The 22,865-nt window shown below is 43.1% G+C and overlaps 1 protein-coding gene across 4 annotated transcripts in view; it reads left to right on the top strand.

Annotated features, from left to right (window-relative positions):
• Nucleotides 1-22,865, top strand: part of ephb2b (eph receptor B2b) — a 134,982-nt gene that overhangs the window by 75,111 nt on the left and 37,006 nt on the right. For all 4 annotated transcript variants that reach the window (XM_061687166.1, XM_061687164.1, XM_061687165.1 and 1 more), the window contains exon 4: nt 21,475-21,630. In XM_061687166.1, the coding sequence (XP_061543150.1) occupies nt 21,475-21,630 (156 nt within the window). The remainder of the gene's footprint in view (nt 1-21,474; nt 21,631-22,865) is intronic.

Here is a 22,865-nt window from a genome sequence, read left to right as displayed (position 1 = left end):
CCGGTTCCTTCTCGTGGCGCCCTATCTCCGTCTCAACCCAAGAACCAGGACGCCTGATAACATCGGACAGTCTGGCTGGTGTTTGCGAAGAAAAGAATAGCAAAGTGACAAATGAGGGAACTGATGGCTATGCTTGACGATGCCTGGACAGGTCATCATGACAACTGTTCAATTCCATATGCTCATCTGCAACACAGCCGGGACTTAGTCCAAACATCCCCGTTTACCCTCTCAGAGGTACTGGACTCTGGTCTGGTTGAAGAATTCATGTCTCCCTGTCGACTCGGGAAGGCTGATAGATAAAGCATGTGTCTGGATCAAAGAAGGGGAGCAACAGTTTAGACGGAAAGCCTCTCGAGTAAATCCAAGCGTACAAGGTGCCAATAAAGTTTCAAGCCCAATTGCGAGTTGGCCGCCTCGCTTTTTCATCTGTGACAATTTGAAAACCTATTTGTTGTGTGGTGTCGTGGCGGTAACGAGGATCAATTCGCCACCCTTGATCGGATGAATTCCTGATTTGTCAGAAATTTGGCCCACCAAAAAAAAAAAAAAAACGATCTCATCAAATCGAAACAAATTTACAAGTAGCGTTCCTCAACCCTGAGCCTTTTATTTAGTCATACTAGCTCTGCTGGAAGGGGGTGAACAGTCAAAAAAAGTTATTTTCCCAAACATTTCAAAATAATGCATTTCAGAGTTGTGATTGCAATACTGTAAAACCGTGATATTTTTGCTCAAGGTTATCATACTATCAGAATATGATACTGGCCAATACTGAGTTGCAGGATATCACCATATTTTTTTATTGCAAAAAAATAAATAAAAAAAAATGCAGATCCCATGCCAATACTAATAACGTTTTGCTTTGTCTCCACCAAGATGAGATTTAGACCCCCCCCCCCCCAAACTGCTCATCATATGTTGACCTACACCATTTTGAATTGGTTTTCGCATCTTCACACAGTGAAGTTTTCCTTCCATTTTTGTGGCCCTCAGTGGAAAACGTTTTGACATCCCTGGCCTAAGTCTACCTCTTCTCAATGTCCTTAAAAGAAATGCCTTTTACCGCTACCTGCGGAACTTGATTGTACCTCAAATAGACAGTGTGACCAGTTGGTTGGTACTTCAGTTGTGAGCTTTGTCTTTCCATTGCAGGTGATATATATCCATGTGTTGTGAGAGTTTCAGATTCTCTGCCCAACAGATTGTTTCGTTCTGCAGCCTGTCATCCCATTTTTTTCGTTTCACCGCTGGATCATAAGCCACATTGGTTTTGATCCAGACTGGCTGTCTGTCTGGACCATACACCAACACTTAGTTTGCAGCGCAGCTTCTATTCATCATGGAAGCACCACCTCCGATACAGTTTGACTCTTCGTTCACTTTGAATTTGTGGTCTTTTTTTGTGGGGGGTTGGGGGGGTTAGGGGTCAACTCTTGACAGGTTTTTCATAAAGTCCTCTTGGTGGTGACGTCCAGATGGGCTGGAGACAGACTGTTGGACCGCAAAGTCAGGACCATTCAGAATTGTACGCCATAGAAGCCTTGACTATGATGACTTCAGCTTCATCACATTTCCTGTCACACATTGCTAATTCGATATCTACTGCAGAGACCTTGTTTCCTGTAGTTTGTTCAATACATTTGTCACATTCCAGATGTAAGACACCATTTCTGGACTTCGAGATGGATATATACATATATATATATGGATGGATATATATTTAAAAAAAATAAAAATAAGCATGGTATACATACCAGCAATCAGGCCAAATTTGAGCAGCTTCCTTCACTTTCAATCACAATGAGCCCAAGTGTCGGTCTCCAAAAGGTGACCCTTTTTCCTCCTCGATCTGCTCGAAAAACAGTCAGGGCAACAATCGTAAATGTTAAACCTGTTCAATATTTCCAATCACAAGTCCTTTTTGATCAACACCGAGCTTGGTCGATCTACAGATTCTGTGACTGTAATTGGTTTGGGGGAGGAAACTCGCAATTGTCGGTGGAGATATAGATTTGTGGTGCTGTGTTGGTCACCTCGAGTACACCGCGCACTATAAGTGCAGCTGATTTTTTTTTTTTTTTTTTTTTTCCTTGTCTTGCGTGGGGTCACTCACATTTAAAAAATTGGCTAAGATGTTAGAAATCTGTATGTGTTTAAGACTATGTTCCCTTCCTAAAAAAAGTTGTTGATTTTGGACTAACATTGTCCAAGGGGTTTTAATTTAACATCATGTTTATTGTTGGGGTTGTAGCTTGCAGTGGTTTAGAGCTGATGGATCCAAATGTAAACGTGTTGCGCTTTATTAATAAGGATGTGAAGAAAGGATTTCACCACCCATCTGTGCAAAATCAACAAGTTCCTACCAAAATTAATGTTTCTGCCTCTTTGGATTTCAACATATTTGGAAGTCATCCGCGCATCACAGCCATCCATTGTCTGATTGTTTGCAATAGCAAATATTCCCACACACTGCTGCTTTGTGTTGGCCGCACTCGTTTTCCTCAGTCATTGAGCAGGATGAGCACACTTGATGCTGAGCAGGACAACAAGATTGGCTCCCGTGACCCGATTTAATTGTGGAAGCCTGTTTGAGGGGACGGGTGGTGGCAGCGGTGGTGGTGCTTGGTGGCAGGGGGTTGTGATGGTTTTCCGTCACTGTTGGGGACAGCTTGGCTTAAGAAACGCACTACTTACAGAAATTTCTGGCTGTTAAAACTTTTTTACTTCCCCCTGGGCCGCTGCAAAGCAAATAAAACACTCCGTTTAATGAGGCCGTGCCGCTCTCTGGCGGAATTCCCAAGCTTCCAGGGAGAAGGTGCGCGTCGACACGGCGCTCCATTCTTATATCCCGTGTAAAGAAGCGGGTTCATCCAGAGGATACTTTGGTGGATGAAAGGCGTAGCGGCAATTGCTAGGCTAATCCTTAACTATTCATTCCCTATTTTCCTACCAGGACATTGTAGTTGTGACTGAGGTTTATAGGCGAGAATGATGTGCTCCCCCTCATGTCTCCCCTTCTACGCTGAGGTCTCTCCGCTGTCATTATATCCACTTTCCCACAGTTTATTCTGTGAAGCCCTTAGGGATCCTCTGGTTGTATCCCAGTCTTGTCCCAGTCTTGTGGAGTTGGAGGAGGTGAGACCAGAAGACATCAAGCTAATGAGAAAATTGCTGTTTTGCCCGTTGTGGAAAAATTGTTGAACCACTTCCTGTGCATCCCAAAGCGTTTAAACACGAACAGTGTAGGGATGCTGCATACTGAATTAAAGGGGGAGTATTAGGGGAAATTAACTTAACTTTGATGGTTTGTATACAAATAGCTTCTGGATTTTCTGCCTACCCATTAAGTGAAATTACACAAACAAGTCAATCTTTAATTATCTACCCATTTTTGAAAATGTGTCTGTGAGCGAGCTGGTCTGAACTTTGGGGCTAATTTACATAATAACCTCCCGCACACTCCATTTCTCAATCCATGACATGATCAGCTAGCCTGGCCAAAGATCCAAAGCCCCTTTCAAACCACTACACTGTCTGAAACACTATCATGCAGAAATACCCTCATCCGCCATGGGTACAACATGCATTCCAGTATCACGACAAAGTCAAAAGCTAAGCAGAATTGCATGGAATTTTGTTGGATGCGCAAGTTAGCATTAGCCTCTGATAAGCGACTCTGGCCAAATGCTGGACGGCAGGCCCGCTCTCGCTGGCGATTTCCAGCCCGCCGTACACTTAACTGTCGATGTGGCGAGAAGGGTAGTCTCTGAAACCTCTCTGGATACAAAGCTCAGGCTATGTCCCGGTAGTCATGGTATCAAAAACTGGATTTAACATTGGTCCAGCAGTATATGGGGCGGGATATGCAATTGCTCGCTCGCATGACACAGGGCCTGCCTCTTTGAATGGATGATTTCAGCAAGACAAGAAATTGTAAAGTGAGCTTTAATTCTTGATCATTAGGGTATTTTCACAATATTATTTCATAGACGTTATTAAGACACCTGGGAACTGGTTTTAAATAGGGGGGGGGGGGGGGGGGGGGGGAATCAGGAGATGTGCTTCAGGTCAGAAACCGACCTATTTTACAGTAAACAGGTTTAACAAAACATCATGTACCAAAGTCCTCAGGGCCCGAAATGAAGTAACCCGCCGCCTCCCACTGAAGCCTGGGAAATGCTCACTTCCTGCCGAGACCAGTGTTCTTGATTACTGCAGGGCTGTATCGTCTCTACCGAGCCTTTTGACGGCCCAGTCTGCGCACATTCAGCCCTGCCTCAACACACACCAGGACCTCTGCTCGATTCCCCCGCCTCAAAAAGAAGATCTCTTCTCTGCAACTTCAAGAACTGCCTGGATTACATTAGTCGCGGTTATTAATGAGATTGTTTTGATGCCTCCTTCCTCTTGTCTTAGATTTTTTTCCCCCTCCCACTGTGAAAATGCAAGTGGTGATGGCTTAAATAAAGAAAAACTGCTAACTCAGAGGAAGACGGAATGTGCCAAAACTGAGAAGAAAGAGTCCTTAAAGATCATCTCCTGACCGCACGGCGTGATGGTATGCTCTTGGGAAAGCGCTCGGTAACTATAAACACATAAATTGACTCTGCTGAGGGTTGTAAAAAATGGCAGTGATGAAAAAAAAACAAACACCTCAGAGAAGAATGGGAGTACTCATTAAAGCATGTGAAGAATTCATGCGCACATCTGTGTCGACAAGACAGTCGAGTATAGACAAGGCTGAGCTTTTAACATAAAAGGTTGAGGTACTTAATTTGCCACATACGAAATGTGTTCTCTGCCATGTGTGTGCATCAATCACGTAGCACCCAGGAAATAGATTCAAAGGGGGTGGGGTGGGGGGGTCGTCTGTTTACGACGGTCCCACCGTATGCAGTTTCGAGGAACGGTTGAGGTCACATGCCACAAGAAGGTATGCTCAGGTACCGCCACACTTACTGTTTTTTCTTTTGATTGTTTTATATTCCTGGACAGTATTTTTGGAACACATATTTACTATAATTATGACTATGGTGGTTTCCGACTGACATACAAATTATTATTATTTTTTTAAATACTCATACACTGTACTACTTTCCTATTTAGACAGGGCTTTGGCATCTTTTTTTGACACATCAAGAGCACAAACACCTCAAATTGGTCAGTTTTTCAGCGTGTAGCTAGAGCTAGGTTCCACAGAAGAAAAGAAAAAAATGTGAATGGGTGAATTTTTGAATTGTGCGCTGCCAATATGCGGGGGGAGGGGGTTGTGGGTTACTGTACCATGCTTTACAGAACACTATGACTTTGACTCGGAGCAGAATGTGACATTTAGACATCATGAGGGACATCTGCCTCTGGAGCAACCCTCAGTGGAGAAGACATTTTACAAGACGCGTACTCCTAAAATAAGCTTTCTTAACCTCCAGCAGAGCCGATGCGTCGATGTCAGCCTCGATATCTCTGCCTTGCGACCTTCTTCCTAAATATAGCGACTTGCGTATTGATTTTGGGGACGCGGTGCATTTGGAGCGCGACGCCGACATCAATGACCTATTTTCAACGGATTGCTTGCAATTAGGTGGCTCTTTGTGCGCTCTTTTGTCTCTAGGGCAGCAGGAGGAAGCAGATGTGTGCGCGCCAAGAAGACACAACACAGCTCAGTCTTTACGTAGAGTGGGCCAAGAGACTGTCGTATATTGATGACGGACTCTCGACAACACACGAGTACACGTTATGTTCCATCCAGCGGCCCCCAAGCGAATGCATAGGGAAGCGTCGTGTTCGTGAGATTTTCATCACAAGCTCGAAGACGACTGCGATTCTCCCAGTTGTGAGATTACCGGGATCACTCCGTGGTGGAGTAATTAGCAACGGCTCATTCACAGTATCGTACCGCGCTTCTAAAGGGCAGCAACGGGGGAACCGTGCCAGCGAAAAGCTTGGCAAAAAAGCAGATTTAATTCCATCTGTTCGTGCGCGACTCCAGCAGGCGGGCTTCCCACCACTGAGTGACTTGCTATGATTCTACTTATGCCTCTAACAAACACAGTTATCCGTCAGTGTAGGTCACTGTTGTGTTACCCGGGGAATGTGCGATCCAGGAATTACGTCATGTTGCGGAGGGACCAAAACACATGTGGACTTGCCCTACCAATGAATTCAATTGTCTAAGATATAAAAGTGCAGTCAGGCATATTGAAAAGGGAACTTGAATCTCACACGCAGACCTCCACTAAGAAGGAAAAATCCAAATTTTGTTGAGCACTATATCTCAGGTTTTCCTAGTCAGTAAACAATTTATCGGAGAGATGCATCGATAACACAAAGAGATCATCTCCCAAACATGTTAATTTTACTAACTTGCCATCTTTATGTATGGTTGCAATCAAGAGATAATGCTTTGAGTGTTCTGAACTATTTCTGCGCTCTATAGACCAGGTGTTTGCTGCCTAGTCACAAATTCACCTATTAACATATTTTATATTCTATCCTGTGCTCTGTGCTGAAAAACTCACCTATTTGTGTTTTTTGTGTGATACTATAAGATGCCATAAGATGGTGCCAAAGTCAAAGTAATCTTTGGTGTCAAGGAAGTATACTGAAGTGATGCATCTCAACTGTGAATAACATCTTTGTATGTGAGGGAGGAGATAATTTTAGCCTGGGTTGGTAGCAGAAGTTACGGAGAGTCTGCTATTCATAAGAAGCTATGAAAAAGAAAAAAACAAACCCTCTGTTAGCCATTGATTTTTAAGGGTCAGGTGAGTGAAAAGGTGTGAAAGTGTTTGTGTTTAAAGTTTGTGGTGCATTTAGAGCTTAAACTATTATTATTTGCAATTATGACATTTTTCGGGAGGCTTCAATTAAGGTACTTGTGTTTTTCCCGAATAGTGGGATAATGTAATAATTGGGTGTAATTTGAGCATTACCCCCCCCCCCCCTCCTTTTTCTGGTCAAAGTCCCGATAATCGGATGTCTCTAAAAGATGATCTTGACTGATAATCCTGTGGTGTGGGATGTGTTGGGTTTTTCACTGAAGATTCACTTAAGATTTTCACTCTCCGATCTGCTCGGAAAACAGTTGAGGCCGACCATCGTAAATGTTGAACTTGTCCAATATTTACAATCGCAAATCCTCAGGAAGAAACGTTATCGACAGTGACACCCGCTCTTGTTAGCCTTCAGGACAGAGACGGAAGCAGCTCACTTTCTTGAAGACGCCATTAATCTACTATTACTTCCAGAATTCGTTGTAATAATCAATTACTATGCCCAATTATTTGCGAATAGTCATTTACCCACAGAGTCACCGACATCTTCCTATCAGCCTTACATAAAAAAAAAAAAAAAAAAAAAAAAAAATTCCCATTTCCCATCCTTCCAAGGAACCGGCACAATCGAGCCTTTGTGAGCCCGGCTCTTCTGTCACCCGCGCGGTTCTGCTGATACGGTTCTTGTGCAGATAGTGTGGCCCCGCTCTTGGACTACTACTAAGCGCCGGCTAATTGAGCCTATCCAAGCAGAACCTGTTAGTGTGCTGATAAGAAGGTATTTGACCTCTGCGGAGTCCCCCGGGTGGAGCGGCATACTTTGCAGTGCTCGATGAAGCGGAGACGCCAAGCATCTCCATTGGCGATTGCTTTATTTGTGTTCTCTGTAAGCCAAAGTTCTGATATTTTAATGTTGACGTCATTAGGAAACCATTCGGGTTTAGGGAGGAGATTCTCTTGATCGTGCAAATTAGATGAGACACAACATCTCTGATACACGTTATAAGCTATGTTGACCGTCAGTTTAGAAAAGGAGCTGAAAATAGGACTTTGATGTGTCTTTTCGGGTCAAAATGACCCATTTTAGAGTTACAGGAATCCCCAAATCATAGTTGAAAGTATTTTTTGGTATCCAACTTCAACATTTGCAGCGTGCCCTCAGTTTACGACGGCGTTCCATTACTATGGCAGTGAAGTAACCCAAATTTTAACGCTGTGACCCCCAAATCACTAACCGATGCTACTGCGGTATTAAGGTCATAATTACAGTAAAATGTTGTTTTGAAAACACTTTCAGGTCAGAAATGTAAAACAATTTAAGGAAAAATGTTACATCTCTTTTTACTCAGGAACATTATTGCTGTTCCTGAGAAGAATGACAAAAAAGGCGTGATAATGAAATGCGTAGATCTCCGCATAAATGTCTTGCTGGCGCTTTCTCTCATGCTCTTAAACCTTCATGTTGTCTTTTCTGTCTATGTCTACCCAACCTGATCAAATGTACTTTATTACTCTCTGTGGGAGAGTTTGAACCTTCACAGATTCCCAAAAGCCCGCATCTATTTCGGTATTCCGGCCTCGTTCAAACGTGTCGAGAATTTTTGCACGTGGCATTTCCATCCAAAGCCTGCCAATGGACGGGGATTTCAGTCTTGAGTAGCACTGACGTGACCCCCACCCTCCGAAACCCACGCTGCCTCCCTGCCATAATCCCTCTGCCTCCAGGAGCCCAAAACTAATCTGCCACAGCCTCCTCATCACATTGCGTACTTCTGCAGCGCTTACATTTAGTCAGCGACCGCTCTTTTAACTTCGATGCGTATTTACGTCTGTAAACAAGCAGAATAAAGAGTTCCTACGAGCAAATTGCTGGTTCACGGTAAGCCTAACAGAGGCTGTTTTGGTGACTTATGCGGCAGTCCTCCTGAGTAAAGTACACAGTAGCCATCCTGAAGAAGCTAGAGGCTTGTACTCCGGCACTATACTTTTACATTGAGTCTGTTTGTGGAAATGTCAGATGTGTCATAATGGAATGTGGCCAGTCATGCCAAGAAGACGAGGTGGACTGTTGTTTAAGGAGACATATTTTGCTTTTTTTTTTTTTTTTTAACAATTTAAAACAGTTTCCAGGTGTCTTAATAACATGTTTATGACATGTTTTCATCAGAATACCCCAAGGATCAAGAATTATCAAACACGTTACGCACCGTATTACTTGTCTTCCTGAAGTTAGCCCGCTTTAAGGGACTGACCCTACCTGTTGTAAGTGAGCGACTGCGTACCCCACCCCATATACTGCCTGGCCAACGGCGAGTCTGGCTTTTGTTACCGTGACAACCATTGACTGAGCTCTGACTACAGTGGCTTCTAAATACGAGAGCAGAACCCAGTGGGGGGTGGGGGGGAAATAAGCGCCCATGAAGACAGTAAAGGCAATCACGTAAATATTAGAAGGTAACACTGTTAACTAAGGTTAATCTGCACATCCAACAAACCTCAATGCAGCTCTGCTTACCGTTTGCTTTTGACATCCATGATAGTGTTTCGGACAGCGGAGTTGAAAGTGGCTCTGAATCTATCCTGCTTATCCTCATTAGGTTGCAGGTGTGCTGGAGCCTATCCCGGGATGGCGGGATACTGTATTTGTTCTCTTTCACACTTGATGGGTGGCCAGGCACTCCAGAGACCCAACGATTTGTATACCAGCCATTAAAAAGTCAATTTTCAATAACGTCCCCTTGAAATGTGACTCCAAAAAAGCTCAAGTGTGTTGAAAAACGGAGGTTGAACATCCTCTCGTGACTACCTTTGTTCAACTGCCGAGGCTCTGACGAAGGTAGTCACTCACGTTAATGCCTCATGTTTGAATCGATACGTCGAAAAGACCGTCATCTTTTATTCCAGGCACAAATCACCTCAGACAGCAAAAGAGTTGGATTGAGGTCCCTATAGGTGTACCCTCCGCAACAGCAGCAGCAGCACAGTTGCCAAGGCAACGGAGCATTTACCCATTCCCCCCCCCCACAGGCACTCCTCCCTGTGTGTGAGCCGCGTACTTAAATGCACTGACCTCCTGGGTCTGGGCTGAACAGCCCCCATTGATTTGGACAAATGGGAGGCAGAGCAGACAGCCAAGGCCTTCCTGTTTCAGGGTTAAGGATGTAGTAGAAGACAGCGGATGAAGAGCCGAGGGTTGCCGCGTTTTAGAAGACTCAATGACACATTTAAAGCCTAATTAGTCCATCCCTTCACTCACTGCGCAATTTCTGGGGCCAGCGCCTCGCTACTTAATGTGCGCCACCGCTAAACAGCATCCATTAAAGCCTTCCAATGAATCACGTCCCAACAATAGCAGCAGGGGTAATGTTGCAGGGAGGAACCGGGCGGATTTCAACGACCGTTTCTTTTTCCTATTTTCAGTCGGGTTGCGTTCAGGAGCAAATCCTGTTTTGGGCTGTTTTGCTCTTGTGTCATGTCAACGCTTGAATGCTTCATGAGGTGATGAGTTATGCATTTAGCACATGTTGGTCACAAAGCTGCAGCATATACACGAGTGACTGGTTAAGTTTCAACTAGTTCTGCTTTTTGCGGCTGACAATTCGAAGCCACCGTTGCGTGTTAGCCTCACCAAAATATGCAAATGCTTTTTGGATGCATGATATCTATATTAATTGTCTTGATAAAACAGTGTCGTGCCGGGCCTGTTTACATTACAACCGCGCGTTATAGCAGAAGTCAACCTTAAATTGTTTATGTCCATATCTTCTTTATTTGATGCCGTTGACTTAAATCTACAGTGTATTGATTGTAAAAAATAAAAATTATAATAATAATACTTTTAAGACACTGCATCCAGGCTGCCATTTTTCCATCATTCCAGGTTCAGAAGTCGCGAGAATGTGTGTAGCTACTAGCTAGCGCGTTCCCTTGCATTTGAGCAAGCCTAGTTCTTTATTTATTTTCGCCCATTAAACTGCCTCGGAAAAGTCGTTTTCCAGCTGCCGGGCACTCAGGCAGCTAGCTGCTAACCACTAACGCTGGCGAGGTAGCGCCATATTCTACTATTTAATCAATTACAGTGTAATAAATAAGTTATTTATTTTTTTAACATATTAGTGATGGAATATGATTTTGAGATGGTGTTGTGTTGATATTGGGTGCAACAGTATATGATGGTGATATAAACTGCGGTCAGGAAAGCATCCAGTCAAGGAGCCCAGCTCGAGTTGGCAGGTTGGCCGCGGCGGCGATTGTTCACAGCTGAAGCCTCCGACAAGCTGCGGAGGCCAACTTCAAAATAAAAGCCTGACAAGGCATTAGTGCTCACCACAATTCCACTCTGCTGCCCAGTAAAATGTTCATTTATTATTTCAAATGTTTTTATTTTGTGAGCGCTTCACCGCCTGTTTCCCGCATTGAGGCGTTTCTAGGGAGCAATCGTAACATTTTGAGCTATTTCCGACTAAAGTATCTGTTGAGGGAGAAGGCGATACCGTCAATTCACGTTGATCCCGTGCCTTTGGCTGACACACCTCCCGTGTGTGTTGGTGGGCTAAGTGACAGAATTCAGCACCAGCTGCTCCTTGCCACGATCCCCCCCCCCATCCCCCAAACACACCCATAAAGAATAAAGAAAGGCTTCTTCACCCACCCCCTTCCGTTTCCCCTTGTCGCCTCTGACTGGACAGCGCGTTGCACACCCTTTATACCACCTGTCCGTCAGCTCCACTGCACCTCAGGGAGTCTCAGTCACGAAGCTGGGGCTGCCTTTGTTTGGACTTGGTAAAGAGAACCACCCTCCAACCCACCTCACCGCCAAATTACGCCCCCACCCCCAACCCCTTCACGCTCCCTCTTCTACAAATACAGTCGATTCAGGGTACAGAATAGCGACTGACCCACGGAGAGAAGATTGGAATCAGCGGGAAACTGATGATATTTTTTGGAGCTGTGGCTCGCCGTGAGGCCGTGAAGTGAAATCCGGAGTGTTCTGCTGCGCGCGGGCCGCTGAGTTAATCGGTCCTTGTCCGTCCCTTCTTCCTTCCACTGCCGGTCGCTTCCAACATCAGGGGGAAGCCACCTCGTCCAGTATGACACTTGTCCCAGTTGCCCCTAGCAACTAGTTGTCCTTGAGGTGGAGAAAAGGGCACTATTGGGGACGCTCACAGTAAGGTTATGTTGTAGTGCAGATACATTTTAAATGAGTAAGGGGGTACGCTTCGATAAAAAATAAATACAAATACAAAAAACAATGGCTTCGCACGTGACTATAACATGTAGGTATATAATCTGTAGACATGAGGAATTTTAGCCCATTAGGCATTTTTTTTTTTTTTTTTTTTTTTTTTGTGCTTGCTCTCACCCTCATTAGGGTGGAGGGCACCTGGAGCCTATCCCAGTGAATTTTGGGGCATTTTGGGGTGGGGTACTCCTTCTTTTTGGCTGAATTTCTTCTCATCCTTCCAATCGAGAAAGAAGGGAAAGTTTACATTTTCAGGGGGAAAAAAGGGCAATGTCAAGATAAAGAAGAGAACCGAACCAGTGTGAACCGAATAAGGCATAAAACACAGTCACAGTTACCCTGAGCATCATGTCTGGAAAAAGCGACACGTTTTTCACGGTGCGCTCATTATTCGATTCCAATGAAATTGTATTCTTTTTTTCTGGGGGGGGGGGGGATGAATTGCATTGCTAAGGTAATGCACAATAAAAAATATACTGTACATACTTTTGATACGTCATTTTCGGGGCTACGATTAATGGTGTGGGCTGTATTCATTCAGAAAAGAAATTACGAGCAATAGAGATATGGGCTGCTTTGCTCCTTACACAGGCCCCGAATAGCGACAACAAATTTTTGAATAATTTTCATTAAAAAAAGAAAAAGCAATAAAAAACAGTCCAGCCATAAAAAAAACAAGACCAAGTTTTGCAGTCTACGTATAAATGTGACCCAAATATCTGTTTGTGGATGAATAAATAGAAAAAAAATCCATGTTCATGATAATTTGATCATGTCAGTGCACCCTTAGGAGAGGATCAACATTTCCCATGTCGTCGAGTGGTTTGCGTCCTCCTACATTCTTTTCTTTGCCTCAACAATGACTTTTGACATTTGATCGCACCCAAGTCTCCTCATTGAGCCTTTTCTTTTCCCCTTCAGCTGGAAACAGTGGGCATCCTCTCGGGCGTGTCTTAAATGAGAGGGTGTCATTTACCCCAACATCATCTGGCACAATGGAGTATGCGTGTTGTGACACGACGGTGAAAGTGGCACGTCTCCGGTTTCCGACGCGGGCGTCGGAGGCCTTGAGGTTGAGCGAGGGCTTTGACTCGAAACTGCGCTCGCTCTGGCCAACTTCCAGATGTGAAACTGGGGGAAGTGGTTTTGGTGAAGCCCCTTGACTAAATAAAGACGACTGGGAACGGGCTGGTCTTCAAAAGATGGTCGCAAGATGCTCGAAGACAAGTGCAATCAAACCGGTTGAACCATCACAGGGTGGAATAGGAGGAAGCTGATTGGTCTTTTAGACTGAACATGACAAAGGCGGGACATTGCAGCAACCGCCTTGTTTTTTTTGTATTTGTTTTTTTTTTTAATACGTTGACACGTCATCTCGTAATATTATAGTGACAATCACTTTCGACACCAACCGGCTGGAGAAGTTAATGTCAGGTGTTAAACTTCACACTCCTTCATTCGAAATATTGCTGCGACAATTTGCCCCACTCCCGTTCCGTGTAGGTGTTGTTTCTCCAGAATACTCACCCAAGTGGAATCAACTTCACACCCCTGTCCCGCCATTACAACATTGCCTTAAACACAGGAGATTGGCCTGTCTCTGTTATGGTCCTGATACTACCGCTGCACACAGAATGTTGCCGCAACAACTCCCTCCAATACGTGTAGGTTTTGTATATTGTTGCTACCAGGCAGAATCCTTGTATCTCCAATCACTGCTTTTCAGGAAATCAAAAAATCAAAAACCGCCATTCAGAAATATTCAGACTTTGGATCTTGAGGCGGCATAATGCCGCACGGCTCCCGCGGCGTAAGGAAGAGGTGGAGTTTTGCAACACTTCTCAGACGTTTAGACTGATCTTTCAAGATCCACACAATATTGTGTTTTGCCAAAATGTAAACCTACCAAGAGAAAGAGTAGACTCTTCTTTCACTAGAAAAACAGTTTGTTTCTAGCTTTTCCCATTTTTTAGCAATCAGCAGTAGAAGAAAACCCCAAAATGCAATTTTTTTGACAACAAGCTTTTTTGACGAGGAACACGTCAAGCAGTGACTTTGATGCAAATATTCTTGGCTTTTTGTGACACCTCAAACTACAAAACAACAAAAACAAAATAAATACCCTTTGCTCAGCACTGCGACAGTGATGCTATTCGTTAGGCTGACTATGGCGTTTTGTATTGTTTGTTAGCATTAAGCTAAGTGGGCTTTGCCTTAGGAAAGTCCATGTTTAGTTTGACAGCAAACTTCAACTGTGACTGGCATTTAACAGCTTGAAGCCTCTTTTTAAAAATTTTTTTAAAAGAATTGTTCAGCAGCTAAACTGCTGCTTGCTGTGGAATTGATTTGGCTTGACTGCCACCCTTCAGTGCTCGTAACTTTATTTTTTTCCTTGCAAGTCAAAGCAAAAAAAAATCGTCCGGCTTTCCTGACGTCCAATTGGTGAATAATCATCTTCTATTTGGATGAGCACCCTGTAGAGTAAGGATGCAAAAATAGCCAACATAATGTAGCACACAGTGAAATGCTAAGCTGCCAAACTTGCTTGTCTACGCCATCTCTACTGCTACCGCTCATGGCCAAAGTTAAGCCGACGATGAAAAATAAGCCTGGGAGCTGGGAAATAATTTCCCACCTGTTATTTATTGCGTGACCAATATTCCCTTGAAGAGGCACAGCATTACATGATGTCCTCGTAAATATCAGTCCTCGAGATGGTGGAGGCTCGGGTGGGCTCATGTGCGACATTTTATGTATAAAGTTGAGACCGGAAATGATCCCTTGGGCAGTGGGAGATAGACTTCTTTGTAGCTTAATGTGCATGAACATGCGGTAATGGGTTCTTTTCAGTACTGTGCAAAAGTATTAGCTCTCCAGTAGGTTTGTTGTATAGGCTTGTCACAGCATAGTAAAGGTTTGCAAAATTACTCACAATATACAAAACTAGTTATTGCTCTGGGCCGCGATCAACGGGCGCTCGTACACCCACAGCCATGTGCGTGCAGTGACGAAATGTCCACTATTTGCTATTTTGCGTCCAGCTAGTATACATCCTCCAAATTTGGTAGCAATGGGACAAAATCTCTTGGAGAAGTTTTCTCAAAGCAGAATGTTCTTGACATACCATGCAGCAGAAGATATATATATATATATATATATATATATATCACATGAGCATAGCCTTGGTGATTTATTTTATTTTTTTCCCCCTCGTCATGTTATTGGTCATCAGGGTGTCCTAGACATAGAAAGTGACTTAAAATACACCAAGAGCAGACTGCAGACCTGCTGACCGCATCAGACCTGAAAAACCCAGAGGGGGAAATAAAATGAAGCTCATTTGTGTGTGTGTAGGGTGAAGCTAATGCCAGTTGTTTAATAGCTTTTGCACAAGCTTGATTGAATTAGACGGCTGGACTGTGGTCCTAATTGAATTGCAAATGTTCCGGGTTGCAAACATTGCGAGCTCGTGTTCCAGAGGGGCCGAGGGCTGGTGATGGAAAGAAACACAACTCGGGGGTCCCGCTAATACAACAACACTCAAATATCAGTCAACATTTAATGGAAAAAAAGTCACAGTTTGGGTTCGGTTGTTTGCTAAATCCAGGGTACCCGTCAAGTACTAAGAGACAGGAGGGAAAGGCTCCAGCTCAGCCGAGACCCTAATGAGGACAAGTGCTATAGAAAATGGATGGATGGGGTGAGTTTCCATGTTCTTTGGTGCTTGCTTGGATTTTCACCGGGCACTCTTGCTTCCTCCCTTATTCCATAAACAAGCATGTTAGGTTCATTGACGACTCTTAATGGTCCATAGGTCTGTGTGTGTGTGTGTGTGTGTGTGTGTGTGTGTGTGTATGTGTGTGTGTGTGTGTGTGTGTGTTTCCAGTAGCCTCTTCTCTTCCCCACAGTGATTCCACCAACATTTTTACAGAAGACAACAAAGCCCGTTGAGGCCCCGAGGTTGCGCGCCGCTCACTGTAGCGGCGGTCGCAGCGGCATTTTGGGAAATACCCGTTGTCCTCATACACACGCACACACACACACACGATGCATGTGACAGTGGCCATTTTCATCGCTTTCAGCACTTTCCGTTCCTGCAGCGTTCACAAAAGCTTGCACGTCTGATCCACGCCCTGCTCCTCTCTCTCCCCCCCCCCCTCCCCCCCCCCCCCCCCCCCCCGGCCTTTCTCTTTCACACCCTGAACAACACACAAACACAGCAAAACGCACACACACACATATACACTTTGTCCGCCTTTGTCTCTTCCGTGTGTTCATTATGTTCTTATTGAGGAACACTTGATCCTGGCCATCTTGTTGAATTTGGTTAAAGCAGGGTTGAAGGCTGTTGATGCAGGTTTTCTTTCTTTGCAAATGAGGCGTTATGGGCAGAAGAAACAGCATTTGGCCTTGGGGTTTGTAAAATGGGGTAAACACGTAGCGTGCCGATTTGTGACCTCCGAACCAGTTTTGAAATTGTGGGAGACCCCACACACGGTGAGGAACAAACCTTTTCCTTCCCAATCTGGGAAGGAAAAGGTGGATATATCGTGATGTGGTGTGCTGTGTTTGGTCAATTCGAGTAAACCACATACTATAAGAGAAGGAAGAACACTTTTTTTTTTTTTTTTCCTCATCATGTGGGGTCTCTCACATTTGAATATGGTTAAGAGACAAATACCAATAAAACAAATTTATTTGTTTTATTGGTATTTATATATATATATATATACAAATTCGTCTGAGAACAAATTATTTTCCTCTTTGTGTGTTTCCATTCCGGTTACACACACACATTTCAAGGACCAGGTGGTTCCAGCTGCAGGTCTCATCTCCACCGTGTCATAAATCTCCTGAGGTTGAGATCCTGGAAACCTTTGAAAGAAAAAGGGAGCAAATTAGCTGGTATAAAATGTGATTTGTACCCTGACGCACAGTCTTGTTTCCATGCGGTAAGTCTCGTAAAATAAAATGTAGATATAAATTAAAAAATAAATGAAAGCTCTCGTCTTGTGACGTGTTACTAAAAGTGGTAAAACACGGACGGGCCCAGGTAGCGGGAGATGTGTTAAAATTCAAATGAGGTGATATGTTAGCAATCAAACAAGGATATTTTCATTCCCCAAAAAAAAAACAACACTTTGGTCTGGAAACAATTTGAGCACGTTTTGAAACGCATCCTGAAATGTTGTTACATCCCTTGAAAGCTTATTTGCCTGGTGTTCTTTTGTTGTTGTTATTGTTTTGACTGTGAGGTCTGACAGCACGTCTGCTCCAAGAAATCAAACCACGTTCATGACAATGTCTTTAGTTATTTATTTTTATTGATTTTTTTTTTTTCTTATGAGGGGAAGTCGCAACAAAAAGGGGCAGCTGTCACGGGCGAATATTTATAGCCATAATTTATTCCTCTCACTTTCTAAAAGTTGGACGAGACATCCGACGCGAGCGCGACTTCAAATGCGGCGTTCTGGGAGAATTAAAACTGATCTGTATTTTTTTTTTTTTTAATCACAGCCCCGCTTACACCTAACATCAGACAACTCTCTTCAAATCTGTCATCTGCACGCCAAGGGGGAAATTCCCCTCATGCACCCCCCCTCCCTCCCCCAAGCAAATGACAGAGAGCCGCAGTGAGACATAAAACACGCATCCTCTTTAAGTGGATTTGATGCGCAAGGTATTCATTGTTTGGAAGATTACAAAGGAACACACGGACGTTGACGAGTTCACTGCTGAGCCCATTTGAGCTCAGTGGCAAGCAAAAACAGCAGCACATAAACGGGGGCCCGAACCGTCTGCCGCTCGGATGTTGGAAACAAGAATGAAAGATGATTTTATGTTATGTGGAGACTTCCGATTAGCGCGAATTAAGGTTTCAACAACAATTTTGGGTTTCCAACAAAGATTAGCGTTTCAAATCCAAAGGCTGAAGTACGGTTTCAAGTCAAGGCAGAGGTTTCAAATTGTGATTTCAAGACAGGGTTGCAAATTAGGGTTGTAATCATGGGTTACGTTTTTTAACTTCAAGTTAAGCCAGCGTTTTAAATTCGGGTTCTAAACCTCGATTAGGCTTTCAAAGTAGGGTTGTAAGCCAGAGGTTGGGTTTCAAGCCAAGGCTGGTGTTTCAATATAGGGGTTTATTGTAGGGTTTCAAACCAGGGTTAGGGTTTCAAAGTTGGGTTTCAAATGACAGTTTCCAGAATTAACTTAGTTTTAAAGTAGCTAGGATTAGGGTTTAAAGATGGAGATTTAGATGAAAGTACAGGTTTCAATTTGAGATGAAAACACAGCTCTAGGTTTGATATCAGGGTCTGGCTCCAAGCACCAATAACAAGTGAAGTACAACGCAAATGGGAACAATTGCCATTCGTGCATTGAAATTGAGAATTTCAGCAGGGTCGGAAACAGGTCTGAATTTTGACGAAAATGGAACAAAAATAATATAAACCTCATACAGGCGGTATTTGTTGGAAAATTAATGGAGAAGAGGCTTGGCAAGGCCACAAAGAAGGCGTCCTAGATGTTTTATGCCCGGTGGGGAACTATTCATTATTCGCCGGCATGCCAACAGCTCGAGACTATTTGAATAAAAAAATTCCCTGCTGGAGTAAAGGACTCATGGAGTTTTATACTTGCTAATTCCTCGCATTCTTTTCATCGTTGCGATTGTCACAGTTGCGGCACATCGATCATCAACTGCGGCTGAAGTGAGGCGCTGAATTTGCAAACACAGACGTTACGGACCTCTCCCCGCTCTCCTCTTCGTTCCCACCAGCGGACCCTCGACGCACACCCCACGCTCCCCCAACACTCTCCCCGTCAACGCGTCTCTATGCCGCTTCCTTTCGGAGTCGGTTTGATGGCAATTCCCCCGCCAAGCGGCTTGGCCCCGGCCTCTGCGAAACGGTCGACTGGCACTTGGAGTGTTCGCGCCTCACGTTTCACTCGGAGCATGAAGAGAGAGCGCGGCCGGGCATCAATCATGGCAGAAAGCAAACATGTCAAAGCGGCTAAGTCGCAATGACACGTAGAGACGACTTCATGTGGATATAAGATATTTGTGATAAGTGAAGCACACGCTGCGTTGAAATGCTTGGAAAAGTGGACGCTCGGCGTACTAAATCGATGCTTTGTTTGAGTTTACTTTAGCAAGTAGCACATCGTTAGCCTAATACCATAATTGCCTGAGTCAATTTTTAACTTGCTGTCACAATATCAACTAAAAATACCACTGTGCTTGCTAAGATTTGTGTTTATTTATTTATTTATTTTTAAATGGCTATGTAGATTCTTAGTCATCCAGGTCATGGTAATCCGCAAAGGTCGAATCGAGGCCTCTTCTTGTTTGCTTAGTTTGTTTTAGGTCTTTTTTTTTTTCATGTTTTCTGAAAATGTTCAAATATGATTTAGGCAGCGATGCTATTAGGCTAACGACATGTGTTTAATTCATAGTGTTTAATTGCCAAGTATTTAATTCATAGAGAGAGAGAGAAAAAAGGTTAGGTTTTGAGGCTGGGGTTTCTAATTATGATTTCAAGCCACAGTTAAGGTTTCAAAGTAATGTTTAAAGCCAGGGTGAGGGTTTAAAGTGAGGGTTTCAAGACATAATTATATTTTCAAGTTAGGGTTTGAGATTAGGGTTTCAAACCAGGGTTAGGTATTAGATTAGGGCTTCATGCCAGTCGTAGGGTTTCAAAATAGGGTTCCAAGCCAGGTTTAGGGCTTTAAAGTAGGAATTCCAGCCAGCCTTGGGGTTTCAAATTAGGGTTTTTAAGATAGCGTTGGGTTTTAAAAGCAGGCTTTCAAGTCTGAGTTGGGTTCCAAGGCAGAATTAAGGTTTCAAGCAAGGGTTACGGTTTGGGCCTTTGTGTCGCATCTCCTGGCGCAAGTACAATGACAGTCAGCAATCACAAGATCCGTTCAAAGACGTAGTGTAGTCGTGCACAGTTGCTCCAGTAAAGGTTTCGCTGTCAGTGTCTTCTCTTGTCGTGGACATGCAGGGAAACTCTTAAAAGGGCTCCGAACAGAAAACGAACCACTGCAGATGCGCGACGGGCAAGCAGAGAACTGTGAATTATTCACACGAGCAGCATGTCGAGCCGAGAGCCGCCTCACTAGCGAGCCGCCGCTGCTGTGTTTGGACCACTCAGTCACTTCCAATCACTTCAAAAGTGGCCACAGCCAACAAGTCTCAGATCATGAATGATTATTTGCTTAATATTTAAGTAGCTTTCTTTATATCAATGCCTCTGTGTTTGTTTAAAGCCTGGATTAGGATTTCAAAGTAGGGTTTCAAAGGATGGTTTTACACCAGGCATAGTGTTTGAAATGAGGGTTTCAAGGGTTAGTGTTTCAAAATAGATTTACGGTCAAGTTAGGGTTTCAAGCGAGAATTATGATGCCAAGTTAGTGTTTTAAATTTAGGTGTCACGCCAGGGTTAGGGTTTATAAGAAGGGCTTCCAGCTAGGATGAGAGTTAGATTTTCAAAATTAGGGTTTGGAGAGTAGGGTTTCAAGCTAGGGTTAGGGTTTACAATTCGGGTTTCAAGTATGGCTCCAACTAAACATTATTTTAATAATCGATTGTTAATTATTCTTTCAATTAATTGATGAATTGTATGAAAACATTGTTTCCATTCCTTTATTCGAAAACAGAATATTATTTCAAATTGGCAGTGCAGAAAATGCACAAACATAAACTCATTCTGATTCAGTTAGTGGTTTGTTCTGTAACATCCGTCACAAAATAGGCAAATATATTGATCATTCTTTTCCAAAGTAAGTGTCTTATTTAGATTCAACACAAAGATAATCGGTCTGATTTGATGGAGGACTACAGAAATCTCAGAATATTTCATGTTGTGCGGCTGAAATTGCGAGGATTTGGACAATTTAAAGTTGAACAAGGTTTCTAAATGATTAATTGATGAATTGATAATCGAATGGTTGTCAATTAATCGATTAATTGTTATACCTCGAATTTGAAGACGGGATTATTGTTTAGAGATAGGGTTTCATTGCTAGAATTATGTTGTCAATTTGGGTTTTTAAATTAGGATTTAATGTCAGGGTTAAGGTTTCAAAATGGGGTTTGCAGCTAAGGTTAGGATTGAAAGTCGGGTTGGGTGCTTAACGTTACGGTCTCAATACAAGGTTAAGGTTTGAAACTAGTGTTTATGGTTCACCAGTTTTACCGATCAACAAGAAATTGATTGGCCATGTCTATCACATCAGATCATCAAGATAAGGTCTCAAGTACCCATGTTAGAAATTGAACAGGAAGTTGCCCATTTTAATCGGAAGCAGGTATCCCAGACTGATTGGTGTCACCTTTCTTTTGATTGTTTGGTTTAAGTGACATGGTTCTCGTCCCAGCGTGAAGCCTGGCCGGGCTCCATTGTAAACGTTGCTAAAGATTGTTCCTTTCAACTTTCCCCCTCTTGTGTCTTTCAGCGTGCCCGTCGGGATTCTTCAAGCCGACCCAGGGCGACGAGTCGTGCAAGCAGTGTCCCATTAACAGCCGCACCACCAGCGAAGGCGCCATCAACTGCGTCTGCCGCAACGGCTACTACCGCACTGACTCAGATCCCTTACAGATGCCCTGCACCAGTATGTATTACTTACTGTACATTGTACACTGTACAAGCTACTTCACTGGGCCACGCCTCTTAAAGCTACATGCAGTGGTATCTTGAAGTAAGAGTTTAATTCGTTCTGTCGCTAAGCTTTCAACTCAGTTTCAAATCAATTTTCCCCATTGAAATGAATTAAATTGACATAATTCATTCCAGCTCCCGCCCAAAAAAAAACAAAAACATTTTTTGTTGCAGTTTTAATAAAGAAAATAGCACTGTATTGTTTATTTTTTTTAAACAAACATTACTTTGACGAAGGACTGGGGAATAAAAATCGAGTAACTCGCCTAAGACGACTTAAAAAATAAAGTCGACGCAAAATGTCTGCCTCGAAGCGCTGTCGGGACCAAAAATAAATAAAAAATAAATAAATAAATGTTCCCCCTGGAACCATGTTTGCGCTGCGGGAACCAATGTTTCACACTGCCATTTATTGAAGACGGACATAGTGGTGGGCCACTGATAAACTTTGCCAAAAATGACAGGAGCATCTGAAAGTCATTTTTAAGATAGTTAGATGAGTAATATAACTATAACATGATAGTATATAACTATAACATGATTTATGAGTGAGCTGAATGGTAGTGAGCGTTTTTTATTTAATTTCTTATTTTTTTACCTAGAATGGTAATCGCTAGCACGCTACTGTTAATCAAGTTTGCTAACCATTTAGCATTTAGCTTATCACTGTCTCAAATTATGTACACCAAATTTATACCTTACACTCATAACAAACATATTTAAGGAGGTTCAAGGATCGAAGTCCATCCCTCATAAATGAGAAATAGTTGGTAGTAAAACATATTTTAAAATGAATAGTAGGGGAGCGATTATTATTTGACCAAAAATCAATAGGAGAATTGATTCTAAAAAGATTTGATAGTGACATCCCTACTTTGACTATTAACAATTAAACTGGTTTTATCAAGTGTAATTACTGGACCTACTGTAGTATTAGTGTGTTGGATGTGTGCCTTTAAAGGTCCCATGCCATCAGATTTTTTTCATTATTTTTGATAATCTTTTATATCCTTTTATCGGGTTTGCAAGATAATTTTGGTTAAAATGCCCACAGTCATTTTTCAAGCTCTTTTAGTTGTTCTTTTTACGCCAGGCAGTTTTCTCATTATTATGTGACATATACATGAGCTTTGCTCTGATTGGATCGCTCATCTTCCCTAATTTCAATATGGAGAAGAGCTTCGCTGT

This window comes from Phycodurus eques, chromosome 10 (genome assembly GCF_024500275.1).
Source record: "Phycodurus eques isolate BA_2022a chromosome 10, UOR_Pequ_1.1, whole genome shotgun sequence".
Lineage (NCBI taxonomy): Eukaryota > Metazoa > Chordata > Actinopteri > Syngnathiformes > Syngnathidae > Phycodurus > Phycodurus eques.
This window is presented reverse-complemented; position numbering and strand designations above follow the sequence as displayed.